General features: G+C 43.5%; 2 protein-coding genes across 3 annotated transcripts in view; one reads left to right on the forward strand and one right to left on the reverse strand.

Annotated features, from left to right (window-relative positions):
* The window catches only part of TMEM192 (transmembrane protein 192), a 488,151-nt gene that overhangs the window by 412,051 nt on the left and 50,897 nt on the right, over positions 1 to 25,203 (forward strand). The gene's annotated exons all lie outside the window — the stretch shown is intronic.
* Positions 1 to 25,203, reverse strand: part of KLHL2 (kelch like family member 2) — a 64,177-nt gene that overhangs the window by 24,304 nt on the left and 14,670 nt on the right. For both annotated transcript variants that reach the window (XM_060246560.1, XM_060246561.1), the window contains 2 exons: positions 19,605 to 19,767; positions 1,563 to 1,672 (listed from right to left, as the gene is read on the reverse strand). In XM_060246560.1, coding sequence (XP_060102543.1) covers positions 1,563 to 1,672; positions 19,605 to 19,767 — 273 coding nt within the window. The remainder of the gene's footprint in view (positions 1 to 1,562; positions 1,673 to 19,604; positions 19,768 to 25,203) is intronic.

Below are 25,203 nucleotides of genomic sequence, written 5' to 3' on the forward strand. Positions count from 1 at the left end.
CAGTGTCCTCTCTAAGCTGAGTTAGTATGAGCTAGCTCGCAGTTTTAAAGACAATCGGCTCATGCATTTTTGTCTTAGCTTAGAAAAAATGGCACCAAAGCAAACTAATGTATGCAGTAGCCAAATCACTTGCTCACAACGTTAATGCCAGCAGCTCACAAAGCAGAATTTCTGCTCACAAAACTCCACAGCTTAGAGGGAGTATTGGTTGAGATACTTGCATAATAGTATGGATTGTGAACGGTTATTTTCTGGAGCAATGTACTTTAAGATGTAACCCCAGTGATCCTAAGTGCAAAATTTCAAGTGTAAAATCTAGGGATTGTGCAACTATGGTAAATTTTACCAACAGAATAACTAACACCATAAATGATTAATACATGTGCCATGACATCTTTTTTTTTAACAAAGCAATATTTGGGTTTCAATGCCTTATTGTAATAAGAACACAAAGGAAAACATGAAAAGCTGTCCTATCCCTTGATTTTGACTATGACTGCTTTTGCTTAGTTTACAAAAAGGTAATCATCTGCTATCAATCAGTCAAAATACCAACTTTTGATCAACTAAGATATCTCTAGTTGACAGCCCTAATGCAAGGTAGCACAGACACCATCCTAAAATCTTGAACATTAGAAGCCATATTTGTTCATATTAGGTTTCTATGTTGTGGGGTTCATGTATTTTCCACTGAAGACTGAACTTTCTTCTTAGGCTAGTGAGTTTCTTACACCAGTTAATCATGAGCTGCTTTTTGAGCAGCATTGTCATGTAAAAATTTGTTGACTTTATCAACTCAGCCAAGTGATTTGTTGGCTAAAAAATAGTAATCCAATTTATGAACTGCAAGAGATAAGTATCACCTCTGAATCTATTTTCCAGAAAATTAATGAATATGCTAAGCTTATTTGTTAAAAGCCTTTATTATTCAAGTTACCTATTAGCATTCCACAGCATGCAATGGAGTCACCCCCATAAATGAATAGCTAGATAAATAGACTCTCATCTTAAACATAATGGCGGCCTAGTGGATGCTTCCCAAAAGTTAAACTCAGCCTGCACACGGGGTAACATCTGAGAATATCTGAGAATCTGATTAAAAGTAGAGGATGGAGTAACACAACTCTGAAAGTAGGTCGAACTGTGGGCTGACAGCACCAAAATGTTGCCAAGACTTCCCAAAGTTGGACTGCAATTCTCTACTCTTTGATAAAAAAACAAAACCCATAAACCTGCCCCACACAGGAATTGGACATGTGGCAAAAACAAAACACATTACAACAGCTTCTCCATATGCCCAAACCTGGCACATATTTTTTTAAACCTACATTGCAGCCCACATTCAGTGTCATGTTATCTTGCCTTATGGGAGCCTAAAAGTGTAGCTATCTGCATAATCGCTGAACATAGTGTATGTTTTTTGCAACAGATGTAACTTTCTTCAGTATGATCAAACACATTTATGAAAATTGTTTAACTGGACAGCTAATTTAGAACTGCGCAGACTTAAGTGTTCAAGAATCCTTAAAATGGCTTCCTGCTTTTTTGGAGAGGGAAATTACCTTTTCTTCTGATGCAATTGTGAGTTTGTCACTTGATATTAAGCTGCACACCTGCTCTACGCCGAGATTCAGAAATTCCTCACCAAGTACAACCTCAGTGAAGTGCTGTTCTGTTTGGAGGGAGGAAAAAATGTCTTTAACATCTACCACTGCAAAATAAGCATGAGCAACAGAGGTATTACCTTCTCATATCAATGTATTAAATAGTTTTTCATTTTCTCCCAGCCAGCACAACTACTTGCTAAAACAAGCAATTCATGTACATGAAGCAGTTACATACATTCTATAATATGTGACCTGTTGGCTACCATGGCCTGAAGGCTGCCTCCCTTTCCAATTTTTGCCTGTTCCACCCAAGATCAATTGCTGCTCTAGAGGGGTTTTTTTTGCAGTTTTTGAAACAAGTTTTAAAGAAGGACAGGTTTCTTACCTGTAACTGATGATCTTCGAGTGGTCATCTGTGCAGTCACACACATGGGTTATCCGTCTGGATCGAACCCGACCTCGGAGAATTCAAAGCAATCTTACACATTAATTTTGGTGCGCACTCCTTCTCGTTCTGGGGAGGAGGCATCCACTGCGCATGCCTAGAATGGTAGGGAGGCGCTCCACCCACCCAGTTGCTTCTAGCCGCTGTATAGAGAAATCTAGTAAATAAAGAAATTAAAACAACCAACAGTGGGGAAGGCTGGGTGGGCGTGTGTGACTGCACAGATGACCACTCGAAGATCATCAGTTACAGGTAAGAAACCTGTCCATCTTCTTCGTGGTCTCTGTGCAGTCCCACACATATTCTGCCCGGAGGCAGGTGCTGGATCTGTAATAAGAAGACAGAGGTTAATTAAGCATATGAAAAAGTAAGGAATGTACTTACAGAATAGAAGACTGGGGACATCGGTCAAAAATGGAACATAGTACAGCCTGTCCGAAGGACGCGTCACGCCGAGCATGAACGTCTAAAGCGTAGTGCGTGGCAAACGTAGATGAAGAAAACCAGACCGCAGCAGCGCAGATGTCTTCCATCAGAACGCCCTTGCAGAAGGCTGATGACGTGGACACGGCTCGAGTGGAATGAGCTCGTAAACGTTCTGGTACAGGCTGCTTAGCCAGTCTATAGCATAAGGAAATGGCCGCAACAACCCATTTAGAAAATCTTTGCGTTGAGATTTTGCGATCTTGGTTACAAGTTCCATAGGCTACAAAAAGTCTAGTCTCAGTGCAGAAAGAACGTGTCCGTTCAAAGTAAAAGGCAAGAGCCCTACGCACATCCAAATTGTGAAGGGACTTTGACCTTCGTCACTAGGATGTTGAAAGAATGAAGGCAGAGTAGATGGTTTTCCTAAATGAAACGGTGAAACGACTTTAGGTAGAAAGGATGGGTCAGGGCGTAATATTACTCTATCATTGTGGAAGATGGATGATCTGCCCTGAAAGCACAAATGTCACTGACCCTTCTACCCGATGTAAATGCCACCAGCAATGCCGTCTTCCATGACAGAAGGTGGAGGGATAGATGCCATAGGCTCGAAAGGTGGTTTCAAGAGTTGGCTCAGGACGAGAGATAAACTCCAAGTGGGATGTAACTGATGAATTGGAGGTTGGATACGCAGGATTCCCTTCATAAAGGCCTTATGCATCCTTCAATGCGAGGATGGAAAACTGAGATGGCTGCTAGATGCACTTTTAAAGAAGAATAAGTTAGTCCCGCCTTAGAGAGAGACAATGTATATGTTAAAATCTGGGCTATAGTGGAAAGTTCAGGATGGAAATTATGACTGGAAGCATAGACCGAAAAACGTTTCCATTTCAAAGAGTATGATTTCCTAGTGGAGGGTTTTCTGGCATTAAGCATGACATGGCGAACCTCCTGAGGAAAATTTAAAAACTGATCTTCCAGGCAGTCAGTTTTAGAAGACCAGGGTCGTGGTGTAGGACCTTGCCTTCTTGTTGGTAGAGTAAATCGCGTACTCTGGGAAATTGGAGGAATGTGTTGTTCAACAGAAGAAGAGTGGTGAACCAAGGTTGACGGGGCCACCATGGAGTGATCAAGATACAATTGGTCCGATCTAGCTTGATTTTCTGGAGTGACCTTGTGATGAGAGGAATCAGTGGAAATAAGTAATGCAGTGTCCTGACCACAGGTGGAGGAATGCATCTCTCGGACCTCAAGTGTAAAAGTGTGGACACTGGGTGTTGTGCAGGGAGGCAAAGACGTCTATCTCTGGGACTCCGAAAATGTTGAAGACTGTCTGAAGGTATTGGCAATTGAGGGTCCATTCGTGGTCGTTGACTAGGTGTCACTTAGTGCATCCGCCGTCACATTCTGGACTCCAGGTAGATGCACAGCTGTCAGAAATATGTCGTGCACAATGCTCCAATGCCATAGGGACATGACTCACTTGCAGAAGCAGTGCCCCCTTGGCGATTGATGTAGAAGATAGTGGCAATATTGTCTGAAGTGACCTGAATGTGTTGGCCATGAAGAGATGGCAGAAAAGATCTCAGAGCTCTGTGAACTGCTAAGAGTTCTAGGCAGCTGATGTGGAGGGATCTTTCGTAATCTGTCCATTGACCCTGAACTGTCAACGTTCCCAAGTGGGCTCCCCATCCTCACTTCGAAGCGTCGGTCGTGACAATGGCAGACGGGGTCGGCTGTATGAACAGCATTCCAGTCAAGAGATGGCATTCCAGAGTCCACCATTCTAGAGATGGTAGGATGTACGATGGAATAGTAAATAGGGTCATTTGGTGTTGGCAATGTGGGTGAAATGTCCGGACAAACCACAGTTGAAGAGGATGCATGTGGAGTCTTGCAAAGCATAGAATGTTAGTGGTGGCTGCCATGAGATCCAGCATATGTTGGAAGATGAAGGCTGTTTGAGTACGGTGCATAATGATGGTACTGGCAAGGGATTGAATACGGTGTACTCTGTCCATCAGGAGGTAAGCCTTGTGTGCTAGAGTTGAGAGGAGTGCTCTTATGAACTGAATGTTCTGCATAGGGCTCAGGTTGGATTTCGCTAGATTGATCTGAAGACCTAACGAGGCTAGGAGAGACAGGATAGTAGAAATGTCCCTTTGGAGTTGCTCTTTGGACTGAGCCACAACAAGCCAATTGTCTATGTAGGGGTGGATGGAGATCTTCTGTTGTCGGAGTGAGGCTGCCACCACCGCCATACATTTTGTGAAGACCCTCAGCACTGTCGAAAGACAGAACAGAAGGGAGCGAAACTGGTAATGTTCTTCTGTCATGATGATTGATGGTGAGGTGGAAGTAAGCATCTTGAAGATCTATTGACGCCATCCAGGCCTGCTCTGGAATCAGTAGTAGAATAGACTGCAGGGTAATCATGCGGAATTTTTTGTAACGAATGTGCTGATTGAGTTTGCGCAGGTCTAGTATAGGACGTTGACCCCCGTCCCTCTTTGGAACCAGAAAGTAATGGGAGGAGAACCCTGCTTGATGGAACTGCAGTGGAACTGGTTCTATAGCCGCCTTGTCCAGCAAGGTGGTGGTTTCTTTTTGGAGAGCAAGGGAGGGAGGAGTATTTATGAACCTGTGGAGCTTCAGGGGTGAATCGAACTCTATGATGTAACCCCTGTGGATGATCGCCAGGACCCAGGAATCTGATGTTATCGATTCCTACATGGGGTAAAAGGGATGTAGTCTGGTGATGTCTGTAAGATGTTGTGACGGGTAGAGAGGAGGTATGAGAGAGTCAAAGAGACTGTTTTGAAGCCTGGGCCGTCTTCTTTGTAGTTTGTAGACGGGCCCTTTGATAGAATGGCTGTTTAGCTGGAGGTGCCTTGCGTTTCCAGAAATCGGATTGTCTAGGTAAGCGGGGCCACTTATAGTATGAGGGTTTCCAAACTCTCTGTCGATTTGGCTGAGACTGTTGCTGGTTAACTCCCAACCTCTTAGCCCTTTTCCTGCTGTCATCGACTGTGGTTCTAGAGGTAAAGAGACCTCTAGAAAAGAATGTGGTTCGAGAAGGTTAGATTGTTGACTCCGAAGACGCAGTGATTCAGGCGACTCAGTGTCAAGGATCTTTTCCGGTAAGGATTCGTGGATTGAAAGCGACCTTGAAAGAATATGGACAATCTCTTCAGGCCTTGTATCGGTATGCTCGGGTGGAGTCAGTGCCGTTGACATCGAGGTTGAAATGGGAGCAGTCGGGTGCGATGCTGAGGTCCAAGTGGGAGACCTAGGGGCCAAAGACCGATGATCTGTCTTCGACTTCGATCGGTGGGCTGTCAAATCCAATGGTTTTCCAGAAGTCGATTCCATACGTTGTTTCTTTTTGGAATCGTCAGACTTCTTGGAGTGTTTCCCGGACTTATGCTTGCTGGGAGCCGATGCCACGGAAGCTGCCAGTCGAGCCACTTCCCTTTGCGTAGTTAGGGGTGATGACGAAATTTGTGATCCCAAAGCTTGAGACATCGCAGGCCGTAAAGATGACTCCAGAAGGTGACTTTTGAGCCTGGCCGCGCGATTCTTTCTAGCCTGCTTCCCAAACTGGCTACAGTGGAGGCAAGTGTCAGTTCTATGGGTCTCCCCCAGACAGAAAAGACACAAGGAATGTCCGTCTGTCGACGGAATCTTAGCCCCACACTGAGTACACTTTTTTAAAGTGATTTTGTTGTCTTTCCCTTCCATCCGCCTGGGAAGAGGGGGGGGAAGGGGAAAGAGAAAGATAAGGGATAGTTAAAAGATTTTTTTTTTTTTACAATACTGGAGAGGTGAAGATTGAAAATTTGAAGTGAAGAGCGGTGAGGATGCAAGTAACAAGGTGAAGATTGCAGAGAAAAAATGTAGACGCAGCAAGGTAGGTGTATCCCAGACAGCGGTAAAGAAGAAACTGGGTGGGTGGAGTGCCTCCCTCCCATTCTAGGCATGCGCAGTGGATGCCTCCTCCCCAGAACAAGAAGGAGTGCGCGCCAAAATTAACGCTTAAGATTGCTTTGAATTCTCCGAGGTCGGGTTCGATCCAGACGAACACCCATGTGTGGGACTGCACAGAGACCACAAAGAAGATCTGAGTGCTATTATGAAGGGACTGGGCACCAATCTGAGCTTCACAACAATACGTGTGGGAGGAATTAATGTGTTGATATACTTGGATTCTGAGTGATTATACTATTGTGTTAATATTGTTTACAACATTAAAATCTGTAAGTTGCTTTCTATGTCCAAGAAAAATGGCATACAGATATTCTAAATAAAGGAACTCTGCTTAGAAAACAGATCTTGTTTATTATGGAATAGGTTTGATTATTCTTTTTCATCATTTACAGTGAAAGTAAGTATAGCAGGGGGGGAAAGAGTACAGAAAAACAAAAAAAGTAAAGAAGATTTCAAGAGGTTGCACTCAAAGACCTTTGACGCCTTAGCAATGGTGAGAAGTATGCTGAAGCAGAAAGTAAAATGGGTAATATCAACAGAGCAGGAACAAAAAAGGTTGATCCCAAAACAATTTTGATACAGTAAGTGAACTCGAGGGTCCAAGCACGTATTTGGTTTCAACTCTGGATCTTTTCACTCCACTCAGTCTGGGGAAAGTCAACAAGGTCCTCTGTTCTGTGTGCCCCACCACCTGTGACTTGGACCCCTGTCCGTCCTGGCTGATATGAGCTTGCCGGTCCCACTGCAGGAAATTACAGGTCCCACTGCAGGAAATCATCAATAGGTCTTTTCTCACGCCCCTTAAGGAGGCGGTGGCTCACCCTCTCCTTAAAAAATCATCCACTGACCCAGCCAAATTGGCCAACTACAGGCCGGTGTCGAACTTGCCCTTTCTGGGAAAAGTTATTGAGAGGGCTGTGGCAGCACAATTACAGGAATTTTTGGATGACACTTCCGTATTAGACCCATTTCAATCTGGCTTTTGCCAAGGCCATGGGACGGAGACAGTACTGGTCACCCTCATGGACGATCTCTTGAGAAATCTGGATCAAGGCAGTTAGGCAGTGCTGTTGCTATTAGATCTGTCGGCTGCATTTGATACAGTCAACCACCAGCTACTGTATCACCACCTCACTGACATGGGGATACAGGGGTCTACCCTCCAATGGCTTACCTCTTTTCTTCAAGGCTGAAGACAAGGGCTGGCTATTGGGAGAAATCGTCCCAGAGGCACCCACTTGTATGTGGTGTGCCTCAGGGGGTGGTCCTCTCTCCAATGTTATTTAACATCTACATGTGCCCCCTTGCCCAGATTGTCCGGAGATTTGGGCTAGGATGCCATCAGTATGCGGATGACATCCAGCTGTATCTATTGATGGGGGGGCCGGTCCAGCTGCATCCCGGAAAATCTGGACCTGGCATTACAAACCGCAGTGAAATGGCTCAGGCGGAGTTGACTGAAATTGAACCCAGCAAAGACAGAGGTTCTGTGCCTAAGCCGCGGCAGTCTGGGAAGGGAGATCCCTTTACCGACCTTTAGCACCAGCTTCTAGGGTCAAGAGCCTAGGGATACTCCTGCAGCTTTTACTAACTATGGAGGCCCAGGTGCCAGCCACTGCCAAATTCACATTTTATCATCTTAGGTGGATAAGGCAGCTGGTCCCATACCTAGAACGTGGTGACTTGGCTACAGTGATCCATGTGACGGTCACCTCGAGAATAGACTACTGTAGTGCCCTCTGCATGGGGCTGTCCTTGATGTAAATTTGGAAGCTGCAACTGGTGCAATACGCAACAGCCAGGTTGTTAATGGAGCTACATTTATGGGAGCACATTCAGCCTTCACTGGAATCGTTGCACTGGTTGCCTGTGGTGTTCCAGATTCACTTCAAGGTGCTGGTTTTAACCTTTAAAGCCCTATATGGCCTGGGTCCTGTCTACCTCTGGGACTGCCACTCCCCATATGAGCCTCAGAGAGCACTTCAAGCAAGCTCACAAAATCTTCCCACGATCCCCAGGCCAAAAGAAGCTCAGCTGTCTACCACTAGAGCAAGAGCCTTTTTGGTGGCAGCCCCTGCCTTGTGGAATACCCTCCTTGAAAACATCAGGGCCTGCGGGACTTGCCATAATTCTGCAGGGCCTGCAAGACAGAACTGTTTAAACTAGTGTTTAATATCTAATGGGGAGGTGACTACTATTCCACCACCCCACAGCATTGACACCTGAGCCTATCCTGGTACAAATGCAGAGCACCAAATAACATCCTATAACATCACTATATGTAGCTAGCGCTCAATAAGAACTAAAATCTGCCATCTTAGGCCCTAGGGAATGAATATGAAACTGTATTACATGTTGAACTGTATGAAATGTTTTAATGATTTTATTGTAACTCTATCTTAACATTATGTTGTTTTAATTGTTGTTAGCCACCCTGAGCTCATATGGGGAGGGTGCGATATAAATGTAATAAATAAATAAATAAAGGGGGTCTAATTTTATAAGTGCACATTAAGGTAACATACCTATCCCTAATAGTAGTCCCACTAATCTCCATGATACTAGTACCAAAAATAACAATGCAGTTGCTTAGCAAGTCCCCCCTTTCGCAGTGCCTCATCCAACTCTTCCCCTTAATCCATGTACCCAGGGCTGATATCAATATACTTTGAGGTGTGGGAAATGGCAAGGCCCAAGACTGCATTGCCTCTGCTCCTGGCTACACATGATGCCAAGGCCATTGGGAATGTGGTGTACAGGTGGTGGGAGGGTCCACAAGCAACTTGGGGAAGGGTGCGTAGATGACTAGTGGGAAAGGGGCATGTAGGCAGGGCCCCCCAAGGCACTCTGTCCAAGGTTCTCCAAAACCTGTAACTTTCCTTGCATTTACCCTACCCATACTGCTAGTGTATTCTTTCAAGCTCCGAACAAGAGTGGTAATAATGAAAAAGTAAGGCTTCTGAAAAGCCCTTGTTGCAATCAGCTGTCTCTTTAGAATTTAAGCTGGTTGCCTAGGAGATCCTGTTAGCCATATGATACATATCCTTTTGTCAGGAAAGAAAAAAGAACTACATTTATTATTCTGAATAATGAACCTGAACTCAACCTCTCATAGGACCTAAAGAGAGGAGAGACTGCCCGACAGAGCCTTCCCATGAGCCAATCCTGCAGGGAGAGTTTTTCCCACAGCTCTGCTGGGCAGCCCAGTTTAGACCGGACTGCCAAATAGAGCCTACCCAGAAGCCCATCCTGTGGAAGACTTCTCCCTGCAGGCTCAGCTAGGGCTCTGCTGGGCTGCTCGATTTAGACCAGACTGCCCAACAAAGCCCACCCAGGAGCCAATCCTGTGGGGTGAGTTCTCCCTGCAGGCTCTGTTTGGTAGCCTGGTTTTGCCAGTAATTTCCAGATATATTGGGGATTGGGGTGGGGTTTTTTGGTTCTCCCGGAAAATCCTAGATAAATTTGAGAAGCCAGAATATACCTGGTATATTTTCAGTTTGGATAGACACAAATGCACACCCCTAGAGACCACCAAGGAATACAAGGGTCACAGAGACAGATGATAGCAAGCTACCTCTGAACATCTCTTGCAAAAAAAAAAAAAGCCAGGGAAGAAAGGCTGTGATGGGACAGTGCTCACAGACCATCTAGAGCCAGGAGATGTCATTGTGCTGCTCATGAGGAGGGATGTGCACAGCATTTTTCATGATGATCCTCAGATTAACCATGAGCTGCATAGTCCAGAATACAGAGTCTAACCCAGGGGTGGCTCAACTTGCTTAACGTAAGAGCCTCATAGAATAAGTCAGATGTTGGAGTGCCACAAGACATGAATGTCAGATGTTTGAGAGCCACCAGGAGGGAGGCAGGGAGGAAAATATATGGAGGGCGAGCTGGAAAGAAAGCAACTTTACATGCATTCTCCAAGCTGGCCAATGAGGCGGTGGGGGCTTCGAGAACCACACAATATGTCTAAAAGAACCACATGTGGCTCCCGAGCCACAGTCTGGCCATCCCTCCTCTAATCTATCAGCATTATGCTGTATGCCAAGATGCCAAAAAGGGAAAGCTCTTATTACCGCAGGTTTTGTTGAAGTTTTAGGTACCTATGACATTCCCAAAGAATATTATTTCTGAGAAAAAAATATTATTTGAAACCGACACAATTTCAGTGTTACTTGACTTCAGTCAACTCCGTATTGCCAAATCCAGCTATAAAAACTCCTGGAGTTTTTGGGGCAGCAACTTGTGAGTGTGGAAAGGAGGGAGATCAGAAGTGATGTAGAGCCATAGATTCTGCCCTCTGAAGCTGCCATTTTCTCCAAGGGAATTGATGTCTGTAGTCTCAAACTCAGGTGTAATTCCAGGAAAAGCCCAGGCCCCACCTTGAGGTTAACCTTATCTAGCCAGAAGGAGTTAATCATTTATTGCTTCCTGATCCCCTTGGATCCTGTTGAGAAAGCAATGAGAAGTCTAAATAGCGCTGTATTCAATGGTTCATTATGTCTGGTCAGTGGTTACTGAGATTAAAGAATAGGGTGTTATCTACATGACTATGAGGGAAAAGGTTCACAAACTTCTAGAAAGTAGTTACACAAAGATTTGTTTCCAGAAATATAACAGACACAATTATTTTTAGTTTCTGGGGAAAGCTGTAACAATTTATTTAAAAAATCCTGGTTGGGGCACAGAACACAAGTGGGCCCCTTCAGACTTCCAGTATATTGTAAATGGCTACATGGAACCAACACCTACTTATTGAAATTTACTAGGGTGACCGCAGGGTGACCTTAAGGTTTCATCTCCCAGTAGAAAAAGGGGACCCTAATAGCAAAAAAAGAATGATTCATGAACTGGGACGGACAGGACCACCTCTGCCAGTATGTACCCATGTGGCAAATCCATCCAACTGACAAAGGCTTGCTGACAATCCCTTGCTGCACACAAGTTAACTGACACTCCACTCAAAAACATTCACTGTGGTGGCTTCTTCTATAGAACAGTTCTATAGAACAATAGAACAGCCTTCCTGAATGTGTCAGGAAGGTGCCAACTTGTTACAGACTGGGAAACTATGTAAGACTGAACTTTAAGAGGATCTTTTTTGAGTAGATCGACTTGAGGAGATCTGAAAGCTATGTCAGCATTTCCAGCAACTGTGACTTTTTAAAATGGATGTGTATTTAGTATGTTATTTTCATTAGAAGCCAATCTGAGTCTGTTACAGGAGACAGACTGGTTAAAAATTACTTCAGTAAAATCCCTTCTTCCATGACTTTGTCTCTCAGAACTTTAACCTGGTAGTTACTATTTCCTCTAGGCCTGTGATACCAATAAGAACCAAGACCACCACCCCAGATCATCTGCACTGGTGTAACACTGCTTCAGATTAAATATCAGACATAATCAGGGCTTTTTTTGTAGTTGGAACCAGGCCTGGCGCTAGGGGTTCTGGCGCCCCTAGGCCAAGGCTTGTTCCCTCCCCCCCCCTCGGTTTCTTCTCATGCGCACAGAGCGCGCACGGCCCGATGACTTCACCTAAGGTGACATCATCACATCCCTCCAATAGGGACCCAAAGCAGCTTACAACATCATTCTCTCCTCCTCCATATTATCTGCACAACAATCATTTGAGACAGGTTAAGAGTGACTGGCTCAAGCTCAACATAACTCAGTGGACATCCATGGCGGAATATGGATTCAAAGCTGGAACTTCAGCACTGTAACTGATACTACTGTATGGAATGGTACTTCCTAAAGAAATAGTCATGAAGGTGTCAGAAGAGAATTGTTTAATGTAAAACCATTACTAAAAGGGTAGAATATAAAAACAATTTGTTCACAAAGAAATGTAACTTCCAAAAAAGAAACTTATTAATTGGTGATAAGGTGGCCCTAAGTTCTTCCTACCCCAGCTCTTATAGATACAGAACCATTACAGATTTATCCCACTGCTATTAGCATACTTTCTAAATTGCAAGTCCCATAACTCCATTTAGTTAACAGGCTTAAAGTCAAATAGACAATGTCAGGAGAGAAGACTCAGGCACCTCATCTGCTTGACTTTCTATTTAAATTACACTTTCAAGAACAAAAAAACATAGTAACTGGGATAACTGCATAGCAACAGAAGCTATAGCTCAAAAGCAGAATTAGTGGTTGATTTGCTGAAGTGCTTCATGTTTAAAAAGACTTCTCATGGGATTAAAGCATATTTAGAAAGATGTTACATTTGCAGGTCAGCCACTGCCTGTCTAAGGCATCAAACTGCAGTTGGGGTTGTTCTGCAAATCAATCAAAATGCCTGAGAAAGTGTAGATACACTGTAATAATCTCAGTTGGACTAAAATACCATGCTTGCACACTTGAGCTGCATTTATTTCATGAGTAATGAGGTAGATCCACAGTCTCCAAGCCCCTTTCTCTCTGCAACACCCACCCCCCTCCGAAAAAAGCATAACTGAGGGATCCTGGTAAACAAAAATAAATGACCATGGGAAGCTGCAAACCAGGGGAGAAACTGGAGGAAACTGCCCACCCAACCTAACTGCACATTATATTTCTCCCTCAGACATGTCTCTTGGTCAGCTGAAGAGACATGTTCTGGAGTTCCATCCTTCACAGGGGAGTGTCGACCTGACTTAGGCTGAGACCATCAGGGGAGAGAAAGAGAGAGCTTGGGACCCTTCCTTAGCACTGCTTTCCTGACTGCAAACAGATGTGGAGAGCTTGTATTTTTTATCATCAGAAAGACCAACATATGAAGGGGGAGTTTCCTTATTCACTAAATAAGAAGCATCAAGAACATTATTTTTGGCACCTTTATTCCCTACACAGAATTATGCTGTGAGGTTCTGAGACTCATCAACATACCTCCATGCCATACAAGCATCTTGGGTTCAAGTCAGATGCTGCCAGCATCAAGGAAGTGCCTTCTCCATGCCACCCTGACCATGCAGCCAATAGCCAGCTGACTTATGTGAACGCCCTTCATCACCAACAGATGCCTCAAGGTACTCACTTTTATACATCTCACTTTTTAAAAAAGTAAACAAAGACCCTGGGTGAACTGCTGCCAGAAAGTGGCCTACCAAAATCTAGGGTTAAGTCTATCTGGTCCAGTAATCCTGTCAGCTTTCAATACATGCCTTTTCAGTTGGAACCTTATCAGTCTACTCTAACTATGTCTAGGTCTATTTTAAAATATGAAGCAAGCAAAAACAAAAAGGTCAATTAGACAGAATGTTCCCCAAAAACCCTGCCTGGCTCCAAAGTGACCAGCTTATCCCATAGCATATAAAATCTAACAAACGCATTAATATCCAGATAAATCCTCAAATTCAGACCAACTGCAATGACCTTTCATATTTGTTTCTTATTAAAGGCAACTCTTTCTTTGACAGCAAAACAAATTTCAGTATGTGGCACAGCTATTGCATTCCACTTTTGAATAATTATTCATTTAGCTATGTAAAAAGGCTCATGGGAGCCAGAGCAGGCCCGTAGCCACGGCCGGGGGGCATGGCCCCTCCACCCAACCTCTCTTCCTCCTGTATGGCCCCTCCTTTCCTTGCCGCTCATCCCCCCATTTTCGTGCCGCAACTCTCCCTGGGCTCTTCTCATCCCGTTCCTGCCTCCCCCGGTCTCCCTGTGGCCCTGTTTTTGCTGCTGCTGCTCTTCCCAGGCTCTTCCCTGCCTCCCCCGCTCTTTCCACAGCCCGGTTTTCGCCACTGTCACTCTCCCTGGGCTCCTCTCTGCCTCCACCGCTCTCCCCACGACCCCATTTTTGCTGCTACCACTCTCCCCAGGCTCTTCTCTGCCTCTCCTGCTCTTCCCAGGGCCCCGTTTTTGTTGCTGCCACTCTCCCTAGGCTTTTCCCTGCCTCCCCCACTCTCCCCGCAGCCCCGTTTTTGCCGCTGCTGCTTTCCCCAGGCTCTTCCCACCCCCAAGAGCGTGAGAGTGAGTGAGCTGGGGCCCAGTGGCTGGACACTGGAAGAAGCAGCCAAGCCTCCATGGCCCCTCACCCAAAATTGTATGCCCTGCCCCCCAAAAAAAATATTTCTGGCTACGGGGCTGACCCAGAGCTTTTGTCCTTTTAACAGGTTCCAGGAAATACCTTAATACTGCAGTAAGTGGATTACTCTTCAGTGCACATTACAGTGTAAAATTAATTTATCTTTTTCCCCTTTCATGAAAATAAAGCAAATATATTGCTTAAGCACATTGTTTCATGCCATTGCATCACTCCTAAAAAATAAATTATCTATTATGGCAATTTAGTTACAGATTAATCAGACATTTCAATTAACACAGGTGTCAAGTTTGCTCTTGGCTGCTTACATCTCTAATATTCAAGTAGGATAATCTCAATTTAAGGAATCTACCAGAAATTGAATAATTACAGAGAATAATTTTTTTGCATTAATTGTAATCTAAGGTCTAAAAAAGTTTTATCACCATACGGTATTTCTTTCGATATTGTTTTCTGAATTTGGATACAATTCTGCCATAGTTCCTCAGTTAGAGGCTAGTGATCAGGTTTCAAGCAAGTTAGTCAAAGTAAAAAAACAGGTAATGTGTCAGGAAGGCCCAAAACTGTAAGTGCAGCAACTACCCAGGGGTGGGATGGGGAATCAAATTCCACCTGTAAAGTTCAATAAATTCATTAATGTTTAAAAACTTTTAGATGAAATGATACCAGATGCAGCCCATTGATACCATCGGCTACTGACCCGCCGCCTCGCCGATATAGGGGTGAGGGGGTCTGCCTTACAATGGCTCTCCTCCTTCCTCGAGGATCGGGGACAAAGGGTGGCAATTGGTGGCGAGCGGTCCCGGAGGCGCACACTGGTTTGTGGAGTGCCTCAAGGGGCAGTTCTCTCACCAATATTATTCAATATCTATATGCGCCCTCTTGCCCAGATTGCCAGGAGATATGGACTTGGGTGCCACCAATATGCAGATGACACCCAACTCTATCTGCTGATGGACGGCCGGCCTGGCTGCGTCCCTGAAAATTTAGACCGGGCCTTGCAGGATATGGCAATGTGGTTGAGGGGGAGCGGGCTGAGATTGAATCCAGCGAAGACAGAAGTCCTTTGTCTGGGTCGGGGCGCCCGGGAAGGGGAAATACCTCTCCCGGTCTTCGATGGGGCGCCGCTGAAAGCGACGCACCGGGTTAGGAGTCTGGGAGTTTTACTGGAGCCTTCTTTATCAATGGAGGCCCAGATTGCAGCCACTTCCAAGTCAGCCTTTTTTCACCTGAGGCGGGCAAGGCAGTTGGCTCCCTTCCTAGAGCGCCAAGACCTGGCAACGGTACTTCACGCAACGGTCACCTCGAGACTGGATTACTGTAATGCCCTCTACATGGGGCTGCCTCTGTACCGAACCCGGAAGCTGCAGCTGGTGCAGAACGCAGCGGCCAGACTGTTGTTGGGGCTCCCTAAATGGGAGCACATACAGCCTGGGCTGCGCGAGCTGCACTGGCTGCCAGTTACATACCGGATTCGTTATAAAGTGCTGGTCATTACCTTTAAAGCCCTATATGGTCGAGGACCTGTCTACCTTAGGGACCGTCTCTCCCCATATGAACCCCAGAGAGCACTGAGGTCAGCTGGAAAAAACTTGTTGACCACCCCCGGACCGAAAGAGGTGAAGCTGCAATGCACCCGTAACCGGGCCTTCTCCTCTGTAGCCCCGAACCTATGGAACCAACTTCCAGAGGAAATGCGGGCCCTGCGGGACCTTGAACAATTCCGCAGGGCCTGCAAGACCTTCCTCTTCCGACTGGCTTTCGCTGACGAAGAAAGAAATTGCTAATGATTACCGCCATTATAAAAGCACAATTAGCATTAGCACTTTTATCAACTTAATTAAGTGATTTTAAACTTATCAGAATTTTAATGTTTAATGTTAATGTAACCTTGTCTTTTGTATAAGGGAAATTGAATGATGTTGTCAGCCGCCCTGAGCCTGCTCCGGCGGGGAGGGCGGGATATAAATAAAATTATCTATCTATCTATCTATCTATCTATCTATCTATCTATCTATCTATCTATCTATCTATCTATCTATCTATCTATCTATCTATCTATTTCAGCCACATAAAATATTTGCCTGCAATTTTAATACTAATTTTAATCCCACTGTATCAACTGAACATATGTAAATGGGTCAAACATCTGGACTAACCTAATTTCTTTCTAGATTGCCTGAATGGCGAGGCAACATGCTATTTGGTTACACAGATGAAGTTAGCCAAGTGCCCCACAGCCAGGGATAAGATAAAGTAAAGCTTTTTCTATTTGTACCCATGCAGAGTAAATAGATTTTGGAAAGGTCCCTTTCCAGCATCTTTTTAATGCAATTAAAATGGTCATATAGTAGGCCCCTAATTCGGAGAGCCACACACACCTCTCATTGACTGGAAAAACCTGTAACTAAAGTCATAGGAAGAAAAATTACAGAAAAGGTTTTCACTCTTAATTTGACCTTATTTCCCCTTTATAATTGAATAATTCCATGAAGTTCTGGTGCAATCATTATTGAAACTAAGCCTGAACACATGTAACTAGACTGTAATATATATTTTGCCTATTTATTCTCACCCCATCTTTTTCCCTTGTCTTACAAGGTTCGACTTGCATATTGTACACACCCTGGGGAAGAGACCTATCATGTTCTGAAAACCATTACACATATAGATTACAAAAACAGTAATGTTATTGTTCTGAATACTGGTTACATTGTAACCTCAGGAATAGCAATGATTTTTGATGAAATTTTTACAGAAAAAAATTTCTCCAAAGAAAAATAATACACAGACTACAGTGGTGAAGCTTCCTACAGTATCGCTTCCACAGTCACGTAGGAGAGTCTGAGCATGCACACTGAATTGATTCCCACAAGCACTTTGTTTTTACACTGAAGCACATTACTGGAGTTGTGTACTGGGAATAGTTCAACACACATCCAGATTATGACACAAGTTCAAGACTGGTGAAGCTTCCCAAAGTAGATTGAACATTGTGCAATCCAGCCAAACACTGAACAACCCACACAAATTACATGAGAAAGTTAACATGTTGACTGAAACTGAAAAATTATGTCAAGCCTTCCAACTACTTTCAGCACATCAGCAAATTCAAAACCAATTTGTTTAAAGCTCTTGCTATATTTGGGAGGTAAGTAAATCACCAACAGTTTTGTTTTGCTTTTTAATCACCATTTTGTATCCTGGATAGCTAAGCTGCTTAGGTGTAACAACGTTGGCTTCAAAATCAAGCAGGGGCAGACAAAACAGCCCTAGAAAAAGGCTCCTACCCTGTCACTTGATGGAGGGGAAGGGTCACTTATGCAAGGCTAACCTCCCCCATCAGGCAAGGACAAGCCAATAACAGCAGATCTTGGCAGAGCGTGAATAGGGCAGGCACCACACCACTTGCCTCTGCCTAGCAATGGTGTCCCCAGCAGTCTGCTCACCTCTTGCCCAGTCCAGCAGCCATGCGGCAAGGCAGGAGCTGGCAAGGTCAGGCCCCATATTGCTTGCTTCTGTCTATCAGTGTCCTCCTCAGACTGCTCCCAGTCCAGGTAAGGGCTTGGAAAAAGTAAATCCCCTTCCCCAATTTTTCCTGATGGCCTGAATGGTCAATCTGTTGCAAGGGCTCACGGGACAAATGAATGCAACTTCCTCATTCTCTTCTGAATTATAACAGATCTTGTGCATGCTTGCAACAAAGGACAATTGCAAAGTCCAAAAAAAAGGGCCCTTCTACATCTTGCATCCATCATCTCTGCCCTCTGAACCTGATGGGCTGCTGACATAAGCCCTGACAGCCATTTCACTTTAGGAATGTGTAGTAGAGTTGTAGTATCCCACCACCACTTCCTGTTCTGCATAGCCAGTTGTAGTGTCCTAATTAGGCCAACTGTGGTTACACTGAACTTTATTTGAAGAGGATTTCTGGCCTGGAGGCCAATTATATGGATAGAGTAACTTTAGTTAGCCTGCATCCAGTATCAGGAAGTGGAGGAGGAAACTGGCAGACACACAAAAAGGCATAGCCTGCACGATGTTCTTCCCAGTTAAAGAACAAGTTAACTATGACAGAGTTAAGCCACAGTGTCATCCATTCTCATTGGAAGCTTATGTCCTACTGCACAAATCAGCAATGTGGAAATTTTAAAAAATGAACACTGAAACAACACAATGACTCAAAGTGGAAAGGTTGGAATAATTACATTATACACCCTCCAAGAAAGGAATTGGTTTGTGTTCAAAATACTATTTTAGTGCTTATTTTTAAATGAACATTTTCCCATTAGCAAAGCAAAACAGACATATTTCCAGAATGCACCAGGTTAAAGTAAACAAAGCCAATATAAAAATGGGTTCAATATTTAAATACTGCTCTCTTACATTAAATGGTTATTAGAAAGCTGGCCACATAAGGAAACAAAGCACACAAACACAGAAACCATTGAATGTGCAAGAACCTTGTTTCAATTTACATAAATATTCAATTTTCAGAAGGATAAGCACATGGAAATTTAGAGAAAACACAGGGCTTTTTAAAAAGAGGGAATGCACAGGAACACAGTTCTAGCTGGTTTGGCATCAGGGAGTGTGGCCTAATATGCAAATAAGTTCCTGCTGGGCTTTTTCTACCAAAAAAAGAGCCCTGAGTAAATAGATGTGCATTCTCCCAGACACAGTTGCTGATTAGACAATGTTAGGAGTTATTCTTGCCTTTTTATAGCTATTCTAGTAATAGCTAGAATGGTAAGTTTTGCCTATAATTACTGCATTAACTTGCAGTAGTGCCACATGTTTTGAATAGGACTAGCAAAACTTAAGAGTCTGATTGGCAGGACTCTTTAAAGATATTATGTTGGTGCCTAAAAATGTAATGCATTGTTCAGTCCCGGTTTTGAAATACTTTCAATGTCCAAGCTGTTTCATGAACTGCTCTTGTATTTGCATTATAATGGGTGGACAGTCTGCCCTGAAACTTTAACATTTCCTAACGTGCTTGCTTCAGAACACTTTTGCACCAACAAATGTTAGACAACTGCTACCTTGGACAGTGTTAAAAGTGATACCCCAAACTCGATTAAGTTTAGAATGGTGCTGCACTTGCCTGCATATATGTTGGCCTTGTTCAGTAGGTCTGTGCATGCATGCATGTCAGCAAAAGCACGAATGCCCAGGCAGTTGACAGGATGAAGCTGGGTTTCCAGAAAATCACAGCAACTCTTCTTTACATCCTGTAACTGCAACAAACTAGCTGCCGGGAGAAGGACCTACAATAACCAAAACTAGATGAGTACATGCAGTCAGTCAAATTGCCATTACTGTTATTGTGGATGAAAGAAAACACAATGCAAACACACTAGAAGTATTAGAACTCCAGCAGATATATGACCAGTGGAGTTGTGCATTATAAAGTTGCTGCTTTAGATTTAGTACCATTTCGAGAAGTTTACAATTAGTCTAAGAAACAGAGCTTTCAATTAGTTATAAAATAGCCAGTACTTCAGTTCATCTTGCATTTCCTTACTTCTCTTTTCATTACCTTACTTTGTTTAAATAGCACAGTTAGAAAAACAGGCAATCGGACTGATAGAAATTTCAAACCCATACCATGTTTAATCTAGGACTGTAATTCACTTTTCCTCTTCCCTCATCAAGATTCTGGTTCTTTGTCTAGGTCATTTTGATCTGGAAAAGCATATTAAGTATCTTGAACCATTATAATGAGTACATGTGTAGAAGCTATATATTAGCTTATTTTTCTATACCATTTCTGCCGCAGCAATGACATATGCCAGGGAACAAAACAGACTGTTTTTCAGAACTGCCACTCCCCTTAACGTTTCATTTACATTCACAATTCCTGCTATTTGTGCTATTCCTGCTATTTGTATAAGCATATAAAAGAGGTTAAGAAATAAGTGGGGATTTGACCTATATGCTTTTAAAATTCTGCCCCCAATACAGGTGGTTAAGAGGTTCAGAACAGCTACTGTAGCTGTTCCTTACAAGAATGTATTGCAGTGTGTCAAGGTATTCAACAGGGCCACGCAGCTCTCCAGTATTCACGCATAACAACTTTTCATAATTTGAAGTGTTTTTGTATACCTCTTCAATTTCTAAAAATCTTTCACAAAGAAAGGGAAAATATACACAGCTATTTTCTGGAAACAGTTCATGGTCAGTCACTATCAAGGCTGAGCAAAAACGGGGAGGAGGAAGAGGAATGAGAAGAAGAGTTAGATTCATGCCCTGTCCTTCACTCAAGAGTCTCAGAACAGCTTATAATCTTCTTCCCTTCCTCGTGCAGGCAGAGAAGACATCCAGTGAGGTAGGTGGGGCTGTGAGAGATCTGAGAGAACTGCTCTTGAGAAAACAGCTCTGAGAGAACTGTGATTGACAACGTCATCCAGCTAGCTGCATGTGGAGAATCAAACCCAGTTCTCCAGATTCGAATCTGCCACTTTTAACCACTGCACCAAACTGGCTCTCAACACACTATCTCAAAATACTAACTCCCTACACAGCACTAAGTCTCATGCACACACTGCTCTCGTGGATTGCAGCAGATGTTTTGATGCATCTGCTTCATTTTCCACATGTATTACAAAAGGGAGAAAAGACCAAAGTCTTTAAGAGGGTGTGGTATTAGAATTCACCCAGTATTAGAATTCACTCTTCCCTACATTATTGGATTATAAGAAGCTGCTTTCAAGTTCCCATGTGTTCAGAAAACCAAACACTGAACTGCAGAAATGCCTCAAGCTGAAACACTTTGTGCTGCTTATCTTTCAAGAAAGCATGAGTCAAGATAAACATCTGTAGCGGTGGGTGGGTGGCATTTCAGAAGACTAAAAATACATTTTGACATCTGTAACACAAAGCTAACAGCTAACACTTTACATTTCACCAGGAAAGTTATTAGCACTCATTCATTTCAGAGGCAGCAAATTGTTCCTAAAATCATTTACAAGCATCATGTGTAAACGTCTCCTAAAAATAAAAACCCTTTTCATCTTGGGTTATTACAGCTCTGCCTGAAATCCAGGTACTGTTTATGCATCCAGGAAGTGACCTAGCTACAATGTTCAAGCTCGCCTAGCAGTCCCACCTCCCAAACATGTGTCCATAGGGGTTAGTTTGAGGTTACATTGTGTACTCAAGTTGATTTCCATAAACAAAATATGCATGTAAATTGGTATTTGTAGATGTGTTTTAGACAGTGAACTCTGCCTGAAAAACATAAAATGAGCATTAATCTGAAAAGGATAAAATCCCATTTGTGTGCATTTTTTCAGGCAGAAATCACAAATTAAACACATGGGAGCTCTTAATAAAGAAGAACCACATAGGATGTGCACCCACAGGCTGAACAGGGCACATTCTGTGTACCATTTCCAGAATCTCCATCTTTCTCCAGGCAATCACAACCGCCCTATCATCTTACTACGTGTTTCACAAAATAACGTATATTAATTATAATTTACATTCTCTTTAAAACAGCTTGACTTTGCATTCATGGGGGAACATCAGAACATGGGCATTTATATTCGATATAGTATGCCTCTAGTAGCCACCTGCTAACCTCCCATGGCCTCAGCCCTGGCATTTGCAAATCGCTCCAAGATCCTACATTTGGGTAAAGGAATAAGGCATAAAGTGCACAGCTGAAAGTAAATTGCAAGCTTAGCTAATCAATTTCTATGCCGAGTAAGCAACACCCACAAGATGCAAATATTTTCTTTTGCAATAAATAGAACTTGGTGAATTGTAACGTGCATTCTCATTTCTGTCTTACTCGCTAAGACAATATATTTTAGAAATATATTTTCCATGGGAAAAACCACATGGAAATCATTACAATTTGTTCAAGAATGGCCAGAAATAAATACCTTGAATAATTATACTCCATGTTTGAGATCGCAGTACAAACTATTGTGTGTGTTGTGCTTCACAGGTATCTCTCTGTCTCTCCCTGTCCTAGCTTCAGGCTGCTATCCTCTGGGTCAAAACCCTTTGGCTTTTGCCCCTGGGCTAGCTCAGGCTTTAAAAAATGACTGGGGTGTTTGTGTGTGTGTGAGAGAGAGAGATTAGAGAAGTTTAGCTACAGAATCTTACAGCAGCTAACAGACATCATAATCTCCTTCCCCTTTTTGTGATCAGTAATCTACCACAGATTCCACCCCCCAGAAAATAAAGCCCTACTCTGTCACTCTTGCAAATTACAAATCAGTAAGAGATTAGACATACTCAAAGCAGCCACTGACTACACTAAGGCAGGGGAAGCATTAGCAAAGCAGCTACAAAGGTCCAGGAAAGGTCACTTCCAGGGAGGATAAACAAACTGGCCTTATTTTAAAAGGTGAAATAGACTGGTTTCCACTTTCAGTTGAAGCAAGGGGTCAGGCCTGGCCCAAGCATAAAAGTGTTTTTTTTAATCCCATCCAACAAGGTATTAGGCATTAGAAATCCTTATTGATGCAGATAAGAGTTACTGTGTAACAGCTTGAGACATTTTGCAGCGTTTGTGAACATTTGGCCAAACAGTTTGTTAGAAATGCTACATGCTGTACCAGATAATGAACTAAAAATATTGCCAAGTCAAACCTAATGACAGGAAGCAGCAGGACTCAGCCTCCAGTGCAAGAGATCATTAGATCACTGTTATTAATTTATATATTGTCACCATTTATATATTCCTGTAAAGCACCTATTTTGAATGAACTGCATACAATAAAGCTGCAAGCCTTAACAAGTATTAGACTGTTTGTTCAAGATTCAGACACAGGAGGGTCACAGAAATATGATAAAAAGAGGAATAAGTTGGTTTGACAAATGGGAAAGCATGCTCTATAGCTTGCAAACCAGAGTAAGAGACTTCTTTCTAAAAGCATCTTCAGTGCATTAGCTGCAACGTTCTGATTTCCCTACCTGGAGCTGAACCTACAACTGTCATCAAAATCCAGCATAATTACCATTCTAACAGCTTGACCTACTTCTTGCAGTCTAATGTGTACTTCCCTACTATTAAAATTTCTCTTAACCTCCCTGGTCACACACACTAACAACTGCCTGCAGGATTTCACTCTAAGCTTGGCTGTCCAGAAGAAGATAAGTGGAATCCCCACCTTCCAAGGCTTCCAGAAGAGAGTAGCTACCTAAGCAGCAAGAACACAGCCAGCATCTAACCTGGACAAAACTTTTAAGAAGTGCTTCACATCTGATGAATCACAGAAATTTGTTACCATGTTCTGTCCAAATACCAGTGGTATGGGACTTGTCACCAACATGCTTGGCACAGAAGCTGAAGAGATCATAACTATGTTTAATCTCCATCTTCCAGGTGGAGTCGTGTTTACACACAGGTAGAGAAGAGGCTTCTATAAATCAGGAACCCCAGCACATTTTCAGAAAAATCCTAAATGATCCTGTGACGGAACCGGCCCGATTCTGCTTTCAGACCCAGTCCCGTCAACTCCCTTTTGAGTTGCCAACTCCTGAAGGGAGTTTGTCTTCTTCCTGGCCACTAGGGCACGCTGCCACCACCTATTCAATTTAGGGGTTCCTGACTGAGAGGAACAGGACTCCTAATCCCCCTTGCCAGTTCTGTGGCCTCAAGGTCCTCTGCCAACCCAGCACCTGGTTAACACAGAGACCACAGTCCTACTTTGGAAGACCCCTGAAGGATTGGCAACCTTGCCAACTGTATGCCTTCCCTGGACTCCCCTCTAACAGTAGTGTGGTCTAAGGCAGTTGGGGAACCTTGGTGGTACAGAGGGACTACCTTTTCAACAAAAAACCCCATTTATTTAAAACATGCAACTATTATATATATAATTTTTTTTGGCCACTATGTAACACAGAGTGTTGGACTGGATGGGCCATTGGCCTGATCCAGAATGGCTTCTCTTATGTTCTTTTGTTCTTATGTTCTAACACCAGTCTCCAAGACTCAAATCAAACTCAAATGACTGTCAGCTTCCCCCGACAACTTTTAACTGCCAGTTTCCCTCAAAAAACCTCTTATATAAAACCCAGTTCCCACCCAGGAACTGGCTTTCCTGCTTGCAGCATTCTGGGAGAGCAGCCTGACAGACTTCCTGTCACTCTAGGAGGCCTCCTCAGAATTGCTGTTCCCAGACAGGAGGGGAGGGGGGAGGAGGAAGAAACTAGGCCCAAAGTCTGTCTAGAATTTGAGAGACTCCTCCAACCACTCCCAAACAAACATAGGCCCAAAATGGTGTTTCTCCACAGATCCCAACCCCCTGTCATTTTGGGTTGCCTCAACAACCAAACAAAATAAAAGCTGAGGTGGAAGAGAAAGAAATCTGAGAAGACAGGGGAAAGCAGCATACAGGGAGACAAAGGAAAGAATGGGGGGAAGAGGCAACTGGGAACACAAGATAAAAAGGAGGAGAGACCACAAGAAGAGGGAGAGATGAGAGTAAAGAAATGGAGCACAATCTGTATCTCATGGAAATAACCCAGAGTGTGACGAGGGAAACAGGGCAGAAGCTAACATGGTAGAGGATGAAAAATTTCCACTCCCCTTTCCCCACAAGAACTAGCAAGTTCTCTTCTTGGTTTTGTTAATCCAGATCAAAGTTTTGTTTTTTTTTAAAGTTGTATGCCATGCAAACACACAAAAAACCATATAATTCAAACTGTTTTGTGAATGTTTTAATCTAAAAACATTGATAGTTTTT

The sequence above is a fragment of the Heteronotia binoei genome, chromosome 9 (assembly GCF_032191835.1).
Source record: "Heteronotia binoei isolate CCM8104 ecotype False Entrance Well chromosome 9, APGP_CSIRO_Hbin_v1, whole genome shotgun sequence".
In the NCBI taxonomy this organism is placed as follows: Eukaryota; Metazoa; Chordata; class Lepidosauria; order Squamata; family Gekkonidae; genus Heteronotia; species Heteronotia binoei.